At 37.9% G+C, this 16,529-nt stretch overlaps 1 protein-coding gene across 4 annotated transcripts in view; it reads right to left on the reverse strand.

Moving 5' to 3' along the window:
- Prkd1 (protein kinase D1) overlaps positions 1–16,529 on the reverse strand; it is a 350,980-nt gene that overhangs the window by 82,303 nt on the left and 252,148 nt on the right. For all 4 annotated transcript variants that reach the window (XM_051145700.1, XM_051145716.1, XM_051145725.1 and 1 more), the window contains 5 exons: positions 6,784–6,994; positions 6,551–6,628; positions 3,943–4,147; positions 2,449–2,572; positions 140–217 (listed from right to left, as the gene is read on the reverse strand). In XM_051145700.1, coding sequence (XP_051001657.1) covers positions 140–217; positions 2,449–2,572; positions 3,943–4,147; positions 6,551–6,628; positions 6,784–6,994 — 696 coding nt within the window. The remainder of the gene's footprint in view (positions 1–139; positions 218–2,448; positions 2,573–3,942; positions 4,148–6,550; positions 6,629–6,783; positions 6,995–16,529) is intronic.

Raw genomic sequence — 16,529 nt, forward strand, 5'->3', positions numbered from 1 at the left:
CCCTAAAGCACTGACTGCACTTAGCTTCACCTCCGTTCCCCTCTCCATCATCCAGCTCGTCACCATCCCCAAGCCAGAGCATTTTGCAGGAAACTGTATGATTCACAGGTGAATCGGAAAAGAAAGAAGCCAGCCTTACCTTGTAGTACCGGCTCCCTGTGTCATTTTGGAAGAGTGTAACGCACTTGCTGTCCAATCTCCAGTAATGTCTTTTTCGCTGAAAGAGAAGTTACAAAACTATAAAACTATATGTGCTTTATAAAAACAAGTGCAGATTCTCAGGGGGGAAATGGGTTTGATGGTGAAAAGTTAAAGGGCAAGAGGCCAATAAATAAAAATTTAAAAATCCAAAAATTTGACTTTATAAGCTGAATTTTTTTTGATTTATTTTTTTTATTAATTTATTCTCGTTACATCTCAATGTTTATCCCGTCCCTTGTATCCTCCCATTCCTCCCCCCCCCCCATTTTCCCATTATTCCCCTCCCCTATGACTGTTCCTGAGGGGGATCACATCCCCCTATATATTCTCATAGGGTATCAAGTCTTTTCTTGGCTACCTGCTGTCCTTCCTCTGAGTGCCACCAGGTCTCCCCCTCCAGGGGACATGGTCAAATGTGAGGCACCAGAGTACGTGAGAAAGTCGTATCACACTCTCCACTCAACTGTGGAGAATGTTCTGACCATTGGCTAGATCTGGGAAGGGGTTTAAAGTTTACCTCCTGTATTGTCCTTGGCTGGTGCCTTAGTTTGAGCGGGACCCCTGGGCCCAAATCTGCCTATCATATTGTTCTACTTGTAGATTTCTTTTGCTCAACCATGTTCATAGCAGCCTTATTCATAATAGCCAGAACATGGAAACAGCCTAAGTGTCCCTCAGTAGAAGAGTGGATAAAGAAACTGTGGTACATATACACTATGGAATACTACTCAGCTATTAAAAACAAGGAATTCCCGAAATTTGTGGATAAATGGATTGAGCTAGAAATGATCATAATGAGTGAGTTAACCCAGAAGCAGAAAGAATCAAATGGTATATACTCACTTATATCTGCATACTAGCCCAAGGGGCATGTCCCACGAAAGCCTTCACTTACCAGGAAACTGGGACAGAGGGGAAGGCATCCTATAAGCTGAATATTTAACGAATGTAACATGACAGACAAGTTTCTGCACGTACCTTAATGGCTGCTAATCACACTGTGCTGCAAAGAAACATTGGATTCGCATCCTGGGAAGGACCTGGTCTGCCATTCATGTGCACACAGTGAGTGGCAAAAATATCCTCATTTTTAATAATCATTTGCTTAAAGAGCTAAAGGAGAATTTGTTGTCTACAATACACAGGGCTTACTATCAGGGAGAAGGTTGTGTGGGTTTACCCTTTGGAACATGGCAGGCCCTGAGGATTCCGCCAGGCATTTTCACTTCGTTTCTCCGTACAACTCTGAATGCTCCACCACAAAACACATTTCGTTAGATGGAAGGTTTAACCCCAGGGCTCCAAGTTAACAATGGTAGGAACGGTACCTGACACTTTCTCATTCTCTTGAGCTGGGTCCTGAGTACATGGCCGTGACTTGGTGATCAAGCCTTGTTCTTTCAGTAGCTCACCTTTGTGGGCGTGTGGGCATGTGGGCATGTGGGCATGTTTGCATTTGCATCTTCTCAGAAGCTAAGTCTTTTTTTTTTTTTTTTTGGTGTCTCTCACAGCCAGTCTTAGACCAGAAAAACATTAAATATATCTTAAATATTTTCCAATAGTTAAATATATCTTAAATATTTTCCAACAGGCCCAAGAAGAAATCGACAGTGCTCACTTGAGTCCTGAACTAAATTTTCTCTCCCACACAAAAGTTTAAATTATGAAGGATCAGTGAAGGCACTCATGTCTCTTTGTCTAAAGACATGGCAGAAATCCTATCAGCGGGTAGAGATGGGGAAAGTACAATGGAAAGCTCTCACCAAATGTCAACTTGTTAAACTCTGAGTCAAGGCTCAACAGTGCACTCTTCTACCCATACGCACAACTTCATTGCCAGCTATTGCCATTCTACTGGTAAAACAGGAAACACACTACAGGGCTGTCACACACCTGGGTGGCTGAATTTTTAAACAAAGAATTTAGGTCTTGAGAATATATGACAGGTCAGTGTTCTCCCTCTTTAAAACCTCTAGGCCACAGAGGAACATAAGGCAAAACACAGGACCACTTTCATGGCTGCCCTAGGAATGATAGGTGTAGACATTCTCATGATCTGAAGATGGTTTTTTTCTTGGCTGGAGTTGCTTTGTAGTTTTATTCTAACCCTATTTCTGATTCATCTACACCAAACATCCAGATAGTGTGTGCTTTGCTGACCTGATGCCTCTGGTCTACCCTCAAGAACTAACATATCTCACAGTCTACTGGGGCAACAGCATCATAGGGACACCTCTGTCTCCTTACCAGTGTATCCTTGCTGGTGTAGTGGACCATCCATCCTTCCTTCATCACTGTGCTGCTCCTCCTCTTGGTGTGCTTGACAGACTGCACTATCCGCATGAGTGGGATGTTGTTGCTCGTGGAAGGGCTGGGAAAGTCAAAATATGTTAGCAGAGAAATATTTTCCCATTCAGCTCTTCCCACAAATAAAAGCTCATTTAAACTATTTCAAAGCAGAAGTAAAAAAAGATCCACATCTCATTTTCAGTGAAATGTACTGTCAGAGGTTGATGGTTTCGAAAGTGAGTTCCTCAGAAGAGTGACAGGTACTTCAGATGTTCACTTTAAAACTCCCTAGGCAGAGTAAGAAGCATCTGAGTTTTCATATTGAACTGGATGGTGTTCAAATTTTTAGAAAAAAGCAGAGTTTACTGTCAGTGTTTTGAAGCCATATCATCCAAAGTCATAGAGAAAAGTTTATTATATGCATGATAATAATAATTTGTAGATAATGTATTTCTATATGAACTGTGTCTGAAAGATTTCTTTAAAAATAACAACAACAACAACAAAAAAAAAGAACTGAAACTTCCCAGTTGAGTTGCCTTTTGCATAGCTGGTATTCCTGGGATAATTCTCACCTCTCCCCAATTCATCCTTCCCTCTACTTTCCTCAAGTCCCCAGGCACAAAAGAAATGCATGTGCTTCAAAGTAAAGCCAGGTCACAAGACTAACACTTTTCACTACTAAAAGAATGTTATTATTCCAGTAAATGAAAGACATGTAATATAGTCTCGGCATCATCATGGCTAATCTCAACATGTTAATAAATTTGCTATTTGTAAAACGGACAGGAAAATGTTAGTATGGTTTATAATGTCAATTAGAGTGGAAACCATATTCTGTAAGGGGTCAGGTAGTGAGGATCTTGGGTTTTGCATCATTCACCATTTAAACAGTGTAGTAGCTATAGGCAGTGTGATGGCTGCAATAATATTCAATTAGATAGCAGGCAGCAGTTCCATTTGACCTGGTGGCCATGCTGGACTGAATACTAATATGAAAAGTGAAGATCACTGAGGTCTAAAACAATAAATATAAATAATAAGTAGAAAATTACACATATTCCTGAAATAAAAAAAAAAAAAAAAAAAAAAAAAGAACAATGAGATGCACCCAGAATGTGAGATTTATAATAGGGGACAGTTTTAAAGGAAGTGATTTCTACTGAGGTTGACCCCTAATTATTGCATTTCCACACAATGAACTCTCAGTTTATATTAACTATTAATTTGATAGTGACCACAGCAAATATGTGTATTCCTTACGCATAAAGGAAATGGATCAACAGATGAATAAAACCAGGATGACACAAGCACTTCTCCCAGTGCAACCAGGCCTCTTACTTCAACAGGCTTTCCTCTACACTACACAGCCCTTTGTAAGGAAGGCAAGAGCAGTCTGTTTCTTTTATAGACTGAAATACCTAAGAGCTTGAGAGCTACAGTGGTTCTGACCTGATGGTTCTACTGGAGTCCTCCTGATCTGCATCTGGATCCTGCATGTCTGCACCATCACTCTGTCCCTCTGCCATAGCCATCTCAGCATCCTGGACCATAGCCTCTTCCATGTCATCCATGAGTCCACTGTTACGCTCACTGTCATTGTCATCACTTCCTTCTTCCATGACAACATCAGATTCTGCCCCAGGGCTAAGCAATTCTAGATAATTGTTTGGGCCCAAAAGGTAAGTCTGGAAACTTGGAAACAGTAGGTAAGGCAAAGACAATCCTAACAAATCAATTACAAGTCCCCCTCTCCAACAAACAAACCGATTTTTCTTTCCATTTTTCACCTTTATTCATAGTATGTGAATGTATTAAAAAATAAATATAATGTCACAGCCCGATGCTTCTTTCCTATGTCTCCAAGGCAAAAACACATTAAAAATGAAGAAACTCTAAATGAAGCCCAGGAGCATGTCCAGGCATAAAAATGACCAGAAAACTAATAATATTTCAATTTCATAGGATGGACCTCCAGGGAAAAGAAACATAGGTGGATGTTGGGGTCACATTATAAAGGGTTACCTATAACTCCTACAGCAATTAACTTTTAAGATAGTGTATCCTAGTATATTAAACTGTTCACATAAGCTATAGCTTTTAAAATACCTAGAGCCTTTGTTATTTGAATATTAAATCCTGTCCGTGTGTGGTTGATGGCAGTGGTACACTTTTAGTTACTTCACTAATGCAAATTGCTAATTTAAAAATAAGAAATGTCCCCTGGAGGGGGAGACCTGGTGGCACTCAGAGGAAGGACAGCAGGTAGCCAAGAAGAGACTTGATACCCTATGAGAATATACAGGGGGAGGTAATCCCCCCAGAACAGTCATAGGGGAGGGGAATAATGGGAAAATGGGGGGGGGGGGAGGAATGGGAGGATACAAGGGATCGGATAAACATTGAGATGTAACAAGAATAAATTAATAAAAAAAAAGAATAAAAATAAATAAATAAATAAATAAAATAAAAATAAATAAAATAAAATAGTAAAAAAAAAAAGAAAGGTATAAGCATTCAAAATATTATCATATATACACTAATGTTATTAGCTAAGATATATTTTAAAATCAAAGCTTGGTTTATAGAGCACTCAACATATACAAATAAGTTATATTATATGTATGTGTGTATTATGTATGTATGTATATATATGTATGTATGTATTGCATCACAAGAAAATTGAAAGGAGTTCATGCTTAATAAACTTCCTTGGCATCTTTGACTTAAAAATTTAGAAATTGTGGTAAGATTATCATCATTATTGCATATGTATATATTATATTTTAGAACACATACATGTTTTTAGTTTACATAATGTAGCTAAGGCTTGTCAAAAATGAATAAACCCTTTAATCTGAAAAAAAAAAAAAAAAAAGAAAAAAAGAAAAACAAATCAATCAGAGATCGTGAGTTTCTAAGTCCCGGAAGCTCCCATTTTACCACACTGCTCTGGTTATACGGGAAAATGTAATCTTCAAGTCATCAACATGACAAACTTCTCCATTTCCCCTGGGCTCTACTTATCAAGTCCAATTGGCATTCCCTGGGATTGAGAAAGAGTCAATATCACAAGCCTCAGAAAGTGGGAAAATTGCCAAGCTTTCAATTTTGTCAGTTAACTTTGGACCTCTATGCTGGAGATTGTATGCATGAGAAATGTTTTCCCAGACAGTGTCCACTCCTGCTTTTTGCCCCCTACTATTTAAGAGCAAATGCCATCATGTATCTTTAGCTTTTCATAGTACAAATATCAGTTTATCTTCCTGAGCATCTACATCCAGAGGATCTAGAAGTCTATTGGCGTGAAGGTTAAACATTAACAGTTCATGGTCTATGGAGAAAGGTATCCTGGGATCCTGACAGCCCTTAGAACACTGCCTAGTGGGAGGGAGCGCATCAGTGTTTATTCATGTTGTTGGATTGTTCTCAAGAAAATATTCCAAGTACAGGAGGAGAAACATTTTTAGACAGTTGGCCAGTTTAAAGGTCTTCCTGTTTGGAATTCAGGTTCCCGTTCATGTATATTCTGGAAGTAGTGGCCTGCGGAGGCTAAACTTCGGTAGCTGTTTGCCTCTAGTCCAGTCTGCCATCTTGCCCTTCCTTAGCACATAGGGACTAAACTAACTAGTGCGTCAGTGCTTCAAGGGAGCAGGGCAGAGAGGTTGAGACCGAACGCTAGTTTGTAGGTATTCCAACACTATATATATTTCTGAACAAACTAGGCTTAGGGAATGAAATAAGAAAGGTAGGCAAGAAATGATGGGCATACAAGTTTTCAATATGAATTGTATATCATGTGAAGATGAATTATTTTTATTTTATTTATTATTATTATTATTATTATTATTATTATTATTATTATTATTATTATTATTAAAACCCAATGATCTAGAATGGCAGTATTCATTTCAGAGAAAAATCTGAGCCATTGTTTATTTGGGGCTCAATTAAAAATACCTCTACTGAAAAGTAAAAGAGAACAACCCTGTTAAATCATGATTAGCACTCTCTGTGTGTGGCATGCAGCACACTATAAGACTATGAATCTGTCCCCTACCTCCATTGATGGTCACTTCACCCAAGCAGTTGTTTGGTACTTTTGGAGCACAGCGTTTGTGACAGTTGAATCTGCAATCTAATCACGATAATTTTAAAACAAAACAAAATCCAGAAATTCATCAGGTAGGAAAACAATTGTGACTCAAAAATATAGCAATATCAAAAGAATGATGATTCATTCAAGGCTTAGAGTGGCAGGTGGCCAGGGCCTGGTGCCCAGGTGGGACTCACCTTTGCACTGCAAGCCCTGCCGGAAGAGGCCCCTGAGGAGCTTCTTGCAGAACTGGCAGACTGTGGGCCGCGTGTAGGAGTGGATGACAAAGGTGTGAGGCACCTTCACCTTAGACAGCAAAATCTTGTCCAGCTGAATTGGCCGTCCAATGTACGACTGAGAATTTGACCTCTTCTCGCGACCAACAAATGACTCTGATGCAGACTTTTGCTGTTTGGAGAAATCATAAGGGCCGATAAGGTGTCAGAGATGAGAAGTTGACTTAAATGCATTTTTAGGTTTCCTTCTGTTTTGCTATTGAAATCAGTGATTTGATCATCAGTATGAGGTGATCTCAAAGTAGATTTCTATTGATTGATGTAGTTTATTCCTCTTTGTCTCACATTGAGTTACTCTGTATAAACAGAGAGAGAGAGAGAGAGAGAGAGAGAGAGAGAGAGAGAGAGAGAGAGAGAGAGAGAGAGAGAGAGAGAGAGAGAGAGAGAGAGAGAGACTAGAGACCAAAATATAGGAACTTGAGTTTTAGGGCTTTTAAATCATGTCTTTTCTTTCTTTCTTTCTTTCTTTCTTTCTTTCTTTCTTTCTTCCATCTTTCCTTCCTCCCTTTCTTTCTTTCTCTTTCTTTTCTTCCTCTTTCTCTCTTTTTAAATATTAAGATGTTAATTTAATTTCTAACATAGAAAACAAAGAATGTTCCTTAATCCCACCTCCATCTCCCTTCAGGAATTTTCTACATCACCATAGTCACAGGGATAGAAGTGTCATCTGCTCAGAAAGGGAAAGATGGAAATTCAATCTCATACAATACTTGCTCTAAAAGATGCCTACAGTTTCTTTGAGTTCCTTGGGAGGAAAATTTAATGTGATTTTAAATAATTTCTCAATTATATAAAAAGGTAAAGGGCTAAAGTTAGGTAACCCTTGTTAGAATTAAGAAATATAGCAACTAATGGGCTTCACAAGGCAGATAAATACTGGTATTTGGGGTAATAATAACACCACTGTGTGCTACTGTCTATCATTTGGGGACTATTTAATAAACCTAGTATGTAGATTTTTAAGACTGCATTAACTGAATTGAACTATTACTTCAACACCTTTGAACAATTTCATGAACATGTACTTGGGAATATTAGAATAAATTTATTGGGAATAAAAGATGAATAGAATTACACCTTAGTAGCCATTGTAATTGTGTATCTAATTAGTTAACCTCCTACTCTACATGAATAACTGTTAGGTGCCTTAAAAGACAGTTCTAGTTATAGCAGTTTACATACCTAATATCACATAATTTAAATACTTCTTTTACATTAAATGCTAGCAAAGACTGGATCTAAAATACTGTACTTATTTGCTGCAAGAACCCTGTCTTTTTATCTTACCAGGTTAATTTCAAAATTGGAACAACCATTGACAAGCTCAAATTTAAATTCCACTTGCATAATATCTCCATCCATTTTAGTTTCTGGCTAACCAAAATCTAATGCTGCTTATGACTCAGTGGTGAAATAAATTTGCAGACACACCAGCTGCAACAAAATGTATGAAATGTAACATGAGGATTCTGCTTGGAATATTATGTCCATAGTTATATTCATAATTAGAATTCAATGACAGAGAAACAAACACTTCCTGGAGGGCTGGAAAAGGCCTTTCTGTCTAGTCTATCTCTAGTTCAATCCCTCCACTGACCGAGAGAATAACTATCAAGGACCTACTGTGGCCACACTCAGCTGGGACTCCTTCCTGTCTTTAATTCCAATCTTACCAGACTTACCCTTAGTCCTGCTGCAGCTTGTTCCTACCCTCTCCTCCCAGAGTACGTTAATCCACCTGGACTCAGTCTCCTGATACAGACCCAGGACCCCAGTAGCTCTTCCTGGTGGCCGCTCTCAGTCTTTCCTTTCAGCCCACCTCCACTCTACTGTGGTATCCTCATAAAGAACAGCCTTCTGCTTGGCTGTGACTTAGAAAACCAACCGCCATCACACTTGCTTAGGACCCAGAGTAAGCAACAACAACAAATAGCCGAGCACACACCCAACAAAAACAAGACAAGATATTTATATTAAAAAAATTCAACTGTCATCACTCCAGACCCTTAGATCCTGGGACAAAACACATCCACATGAAAAACCAAGACAATATGGTTCTTCCAGAAGCCAGCAACCCCACTGGGTGAGGCTCAAAAAAGCAACTTGGCTGAAGCAGAAGACAGAATAATAATTATGAATATGTTCATGGATTTTAAAGATGATATGAATAAATGGTGAAACTCTGAAAACACAAACAGTTGAAATAAAATAATGAGAAAAATTCAAGGCATGAAAGTAGAAAAGACAAACTGGAATAAAATGAATTGAAAAACTCAGGATATCAAGCTAAAACCTCAGTGATGAGCCACACCAGGACATGGGATAAATATATTTAGATCCTGAGGACAAAGTAGGATAAATGAAAACTCATTCAAAAAATATTAAACATAAAACTCTCCAAAACCCCACAGGTATTAAGCATCCAGAAAATTTAGAACACTGCATAAAGACCAAATCTATGATTAATAGTGATACAAAAGAAACACAAGCCAAAGCACAGAAAATACTTTTAATAAGTCATTGGGCAATGGTGGCACACACCTTTAATCCCAGCACTTGGAGGTGGAGGCAGGCAGACCTCTGAGTTTGAGACTAGCCTGGTCTACAGACAGCCCAGGCTACACAGATAAACCATGTCTCAAAAACAAACAAACAAAAAACCAGAACAAAACAAAACAAAACAAAAAAGTGTTAAAAATACTTTTTACAAAACCACAAAAGCAAATGTCTCCAAATTTAATGAAAGAGCCTCCCTTCAAAGTATAATAGGCACGCAGAAAAGGAAATAGACAAGATAAGAAAGAAAATAGCACAATAATCAATAGTCAAACCACTAAATGTACAAAACAAACAAAGAATATTAAAAGCTGCAAGGGAAAGCCAGGTGCAATGGTGCACACCTGTAATACCAGCACTCAGGGAGACAGAGACAGGCAGATCTCTGAGTTTGAGGCCAGCCTGGACTACAGAGCAAATCCAAGAGAGCCAAGGCTATACAAATAAACCCTAACTCAAAAACAAAGAAACAAACAAACAAACCAGCAAAAATGAGAGAAAAAAGCTGCAATGGAAAAACAACAAGTCACATACAAATCCAGAAAAAGAATGCCTGAATTTTCAGTGGAGACTATGAACCCAGAAAGATCCCGAACAAACATATTATAACCTCTAAGAGACCATAGATGCCAGCCCAGACTATTAGAACCAGTAAAATTATCAATTACAATTGACACAACAAAAAAAATCTCATGATAAAAATGAATTGAAGCAATTTCTGTCTCTCATTTTAGCTCTAAAGAAAGCACTACAAAAAGAATTTTAGCCTAAGGAGAATGGTAGCTACACCACAAGGACACAGGGAATAATTAATCCCAGAACAGTTACTCAAAGGGTTTAGGGTCTCCCACACAACAATAACTAAAGAACGGGAGTCAGTAAATACTACTCATTAATAATTTTCAATACAAGTAGTCTCAATTCCTTCAATAAAAAGACATAGATTAACAGCCTGAATTACAAAAACAGGTTTTATTTTTCTGTTGCAACCAAAAAAACATACTTTACCATAAGGGATGGTAATCATTTCAGGATAAAAAGATAGAAGTCACAAATGGACCCAAGAAGTAAGCAGGAATAGTTATTTTAATAACTGACATAAACTGCAACACAAAACTAATCAGAAGAGATCGGAAATAAGACTATATACTTATTAAAATAAAACATAACAAGAGGACATCCCAAGCATTTATGCACCAAACAAAAGATCACCCAAGTTCATGAAAGAAAGATTACTACAGTTAAATGATACATATTGATATTCACACAGAAACAGTGGGTGACTTCACTACCCAATGCTCACCAGTACATAGGTCATTGAGACAAATACTAAACATAGAAACATCAGAATTAAATAATGTCATAAATCAAATGTACCTAACAGACTAAAGAATATACTTTCTTCTCAGCAGCTCGAAGAACTTTGTTCAAAATTGGCCACATAGTAGGACACACACACACACACACACACACACACACACACACACACACGCACACACACGCACGCATACGTGCACACGAGCACATGGAAATAACATCCTGTAGTCTATCTGACTACAGCAGATTAAAGCTGGATATCAACAATAGAAACAGCAGGAAGCTGCACAACTCACTACTGAATGAAAGTTGGGTCAAGACAGAATTCAAGGAAATGAAAAACTTTTCGACACTGAATAATAATAAAAACACAATATACAAAACCTATATGACAAAATGAAAACACCCTTAGAATACTCAATGCTTACAATCCAAACAAACAAAAACCTCAAATTCATAACTTAACAACATACCTCAGACGTCTAGAAAACAAGAATAATACCCCAAAAGAGTGGACATGAAGAAATAATAAAAAAGAGGGAAATGTATATTAATAAAATTAGAAGTCAAAAGTAACAAACTGTGGAAGTTCACAGAATTGTAAGAACATAGTTTAAACATCTATATTCTACTAAACTGGAAAACCTAAAAGAAATGCATTAATTTCTTGACATGACAACTTAGCAAGGTTAAGTCAAGATGAAGAGTGTGAGGAAACATGTAACCACTAGTGAAACAGAGATGGTCATTACAAATCTCTCAACCAAAAAATAGAACTAGCTCAAGGTCTGATAGTATTAGCTCAGAAAGAATGTTATAAAATGCATTCTATGAAAAAACTTGAACAAAAATCAAAAGATAAAATGATAAACCTTAACTACTCTGGAGAATGTTTGCCCAGAGTTGAGGGAGCTAATAAAGATAGGCCAGCAGCTTATACAACAAGAATCACAAATATATTAAACCATTGTCTTCAATGCTACTGAATAATTAATTCTGCAGGGCTCTTTCCCTGTTCTATGTGTTTAGTGACTGTGGCCACTAGGCCAGTTGCAAGACTCCAATACAATAGAGAGTTTGAGAACAGAATAAAAGATTAACTGATGTCCTACCACCTTAGCCAACACTTAATACTCTCAAGCTTGGAAATTCTATAAGCATTTTGTTTATTATCCTTAATTTAAGATTTCTAACTCTGAGTTGTGTTTTGACACAAGACTTCCACAGAGCAAGAGCACATGAAAGAAAGAGCCTGACAAACAAGTGTCCTTATCTCATGCACATTGATTCTCTCCTCATAAACCGCAAGAACCTGAATTACTCTTGGGAAGTGCGCTTTATTACTTTGAAAACAAGAAATTTGAACAAAATATTATGAATTTAGGGAAAAGAGACTGGTTGCCACTCTGATGCACAGACTGTCCTACATAAGCATGCAATGATGGGATTCCAGGGCCACATGATATGACAGAGCAGGGACAGGCAGGCCACAGAATTTACAATCAGAAGCTCACTTTAATAGCTCTAAGAATGTGAGCCCCCTGGACAGACATGGCATCTGAAATTTTAAAATCAAGTGGTATCTCAACTAGATATATTCATACTTATCTTTTTTAGTCTCAAATGTAACTAATAATATCCAATATAACCTATGCTTCTAAATGAAGGAACAAGTTTCACAATCTTGCAATAGGGGGTATATACATGTTCCCTTATGTAGATTGACACAATGGTAGCAGAGGGAGTTTGAACCAGTGCTTTAGAACAAACAGAACAGAAAATCTCTCTGAAGGCCAGTTTATAATACTGTATTCTGCTTCTGGAACCATACATACATACACCTGTATGAGCTTTCAGAAGGAAAATACGAGTCCAAGGGGAAAAGGAAGACTGAGTTACCACCTGCTGATGTCTTAAGAGCTCATATGACCTTCATCTATTCTTCAATTGTAGAACAAGGAACTTTAAAATTTTTTTAATTTATTATAATTTATTCAGATGACATCCTAAATGTTATCCCTTCTCTTGTATCTTCCCCTTCCCACCCTCCCTCCCTTGTCCCCCCTACCTCCCCACCCCAGACCTCTGACAGAAGGGGACCTCCTCCCACAGTATGACCACAGCCTACCCTGTCTCACATCCAAACAGCCTGCTTCCTCTTCCTCTGTGTGGCGCTAGGCCTCCCCACCAAGAGGAAGCGATCAAATAGTTGGCACAAGAGTTCATGTCAGAAGTAGTCCCTGCTCTCCCGAAAACCATAGAGAATGAGCAATTCATTGGCTAGATCTGGACAGTGTAAACTACTTAAGAGCAACAGATTTAAAAAACCCTCAGGTTTCCATCTCATGGAACAAGGCACGCGTGCGCGTGAGCGTGCACACACACACGCACACACACACATAAACACACACATACACAAACACAGAGACACACACACACGCACACACACACACACACACACATACACAGAGACACACACACGCACACACATAAACACACACATACACAAACACAGAGACACAGACACACGCACACATACACACACACACACACACACACATACACAAACACAGAGACACAGACACACACACACACACACACACACACATTGTGGATCATACAATAGTTCCAGAAACACGATCTCTGGATTACTGTCAGTAGTTCCTGTTAAAAACATTCATGGTGATGGAGCAGAACCCTGAAATTAAAACTTGAACAACATATGGTTGTTTATGGATGTAATTCCTCCATCAGCTGGCTGAGGCAGGAGAATTGCCAAGTTCTAGGCTTTGGTTAGCTGATAAAATTCTGTTTTAATGAAAACAAACAAAACCAAACCTAAACATTTTCAGAATTTGTGAAATCTGTGCATTTCAAGATGCTTGAGGTAACTTCAATATAAAGCTGGTACCTGAAAGCCAGAGCTGAGGTAACTATTCTGCATCTGGTATGTTAGACGCAGAACACCATCTCTTTCCTTCTTTTATTTACTACATTTTTTATCATTTACATTTCTAATTGTAGTGGATTCAGTATGCCGCAGTACTGTACAGTTTGATTTTACATTTTTTCCTGAAGATAACTCTTGTCTAGAGCAAAGTCTCTCATACCATACCTACCAACATAAATGGTTTTTTCTGAATTTATTAAGATGGCAGATTTCTATTGTTGCATGAGGCCTAGTTTGGCTTCATATATTTGGTGAACCTGAACAGTCGGTACTATAGTTTTTGTTTTTTTTTTTTTTTTTCATGGAACACGAGGAATGTTGAAAGGCTCTGGGAACAGAACAGCTGTATTTTTTAAATTCTTTTTCATTAATATGTTCGGAGCAAAACCTGGCTCAAACTTCAAAGAACTGATTTAAATTACCTTCTCTATAATTACCAGAAGCACATGAAGAGTGCACTTCAAAAATTTATATTTTATATTAGTCCTTTGTCCTGTGAATGAAACAAATGCATATTGGGATCAATATAATGATACATTAAGGTTTGGGGTACATGCATGCAATTACTGGATTTGGCAAACTAGACAATGAAATGCTTACACAAAAGGCTGTTTCCACTCTCAGTGTATCACATCATAGATGCGGAGGATATCAGAGCAGAACAATGATGGAAATAAGGACTAAGTAGTAGTAATATTAAAGAGATTTTTTAAAAAATAAAAAGTTCATCTTTCTGAAGTAAATCTCTCACTAAGACTGTTTTGCGTGCAATGACTTCCACATAGAAGCCGCTGCATCAGAGTCCTACACAGAAAGACAACTTATCCTGCTTTTGTGGAGAGGGATTTGCTTTTAACTCTATACTCTACACTAATGACTTAGCAAGGGTGGCACCATCCCAGTAAGTAATGCTTTGATTACATCATGAGACTCCTACTGCCAGTTTGTCTTTAAATATTTAACAGGATTCAAACATTTTCCCAACACGGCATATTCACTTTGAACTGTGATCATCATTACACTTTGATTGAACTGTGATCTGGAAAGCAGAGTGGAAAAGTTGCCTTTCCTTGTGGCTTGTTTGTTCTTCTTCATGTAAACATCAAACATAAAGCTTTCTGAGAGATAGATTTTACAGAAAAACATGGTTCAAGCAAAGCTCTAAAGCACCCAAATCCAATATTCAATCCACATAAGCACTGTGTCTAGTGTTTGAAGAAAACTTTCAAGTTAAGGAGAAATAGAAACACAGAGGATAGCATACAATATAGAAATTACTTTATGGATGTGTCCCAGTTGTTAAACGCAAAGCCCCCAAGGAAAGGGAAGACTCTTAATTATATCTGCTTTCTATAACTGTAAAAAACCAAGGACATTAATATCTAAAATATATAAAGACCTAAAAAATTACATATCAAGAAAATAAATAAGCCAGTTAAAAATGGGGTACAGAGCTAATCAGAATTTTCAAAAGATGAATCACAAATGGCTGAAAAAACACATAAGGAAATAATTAATATTCTTAGTTACTAGAGAAATACAAATCATAACTACCTTGAGATTTCATTTTCCACCAGTCAGAATAGCCAGAATCATTAAAAACAAGGGAGAGCTCATGCAGTCCAGGATGTGGGCTAAGGGGAACAGTCAGCTGTAAGCCTGGGCCACACCACCAAGGCAATCAGTGTGATGGTTCCTCAGGAATCTGGAAGAGATCTACTCAAGATCCAACTATACCAGTGTTGGACACATACCCTAAGGTATCTACATTCTACTGCAGAGACACTTGCTCATCTGTGTACATTTCTACTCAATTGATAATAGCCAGAGTTTGGAAACAGCCGAGATGACCATCGACAGATGAATGGATAATGAAAATGTGATGCAGTTACAATGGGATAGAATTCAACTGTTACAAAAGAAACAAAAAGCGAAATCATGTATGTGTGTCTACATATGTGCACGTGAATTTATCATGCTTGTGGACCTCTGAGGAGTTTGTGGGGGAGAAACTGTCATCAGGGTATATCATATAGAAAAAATTTTAATAAAAAGCCCAAAAGGTATCAGACAAGCAATACACATTTCTTGTACAGATTAAAAAAAATATGTTTTCAAGAAGTGTGTGCATGAGAACAGTGGGTAAAATATTTTACGTGATACTCACATACAGACCTTAAAGTTTTATTTAATGTTACGCGAACTGTAATTTTCACATATTCATTTTGTTACACATAGATATAACTTATATCTATGCCAACTCTCATATGAATGGGACATCAGCAATTAAAGTTTAATTTTGAAAGTTTACTTACTTTTACTTTATGTGTATGGCTGTTTTGCCTACATGTATAATCTGTGCACCAAATGTATACAATGCCCACAATGGCCAGAAGAGGGCAGAAGATCTTCTGGATCTGGAGTTAGGGATGGTTGTGAGCTCTTATATAGGTGCCAGAACCTGACCCTAGATCCTCTGGCAGACCAACACATGTTAAGTGCTGAGCACAACACTCAAGCACAACACTGGTGATGTAACACTACCATTTCAGTGAAGAAAAAACCAATTCACCACCGTCCAAATGGATGCCATAAAAATGCAAAGGTTCAGAGAAAACTTAGTCTCCTGCATATGATCCCAGCAAGTAAAATCTAAACATATTTGGATTTCCAAAGAGGACAGGCAGTCAACAAAAATGTTCTCAGCCTCAGCTACCCTTTACATCCCCTGTTTGTTCGCTATATCTACTTTCATAAGAAATCTCTGCAGACCTCTGCTCTTAAAAAAGAGGGTAGGAAGGATAAGCAGCCACAGGCAGTTAGT

Source organism: Acomys russatus, chromosome 1 (assembly GCF_903995435.1).
Source record: "Acomys russatus chromosome 1, mAcoRus1.1, whole genome shotgun sequence".
Lineage (NCBI taxonomy): Eukaryota > Metazoa > Chordata > Mammalia > Rodentia > Muridae > Acomys > Acomys russatus.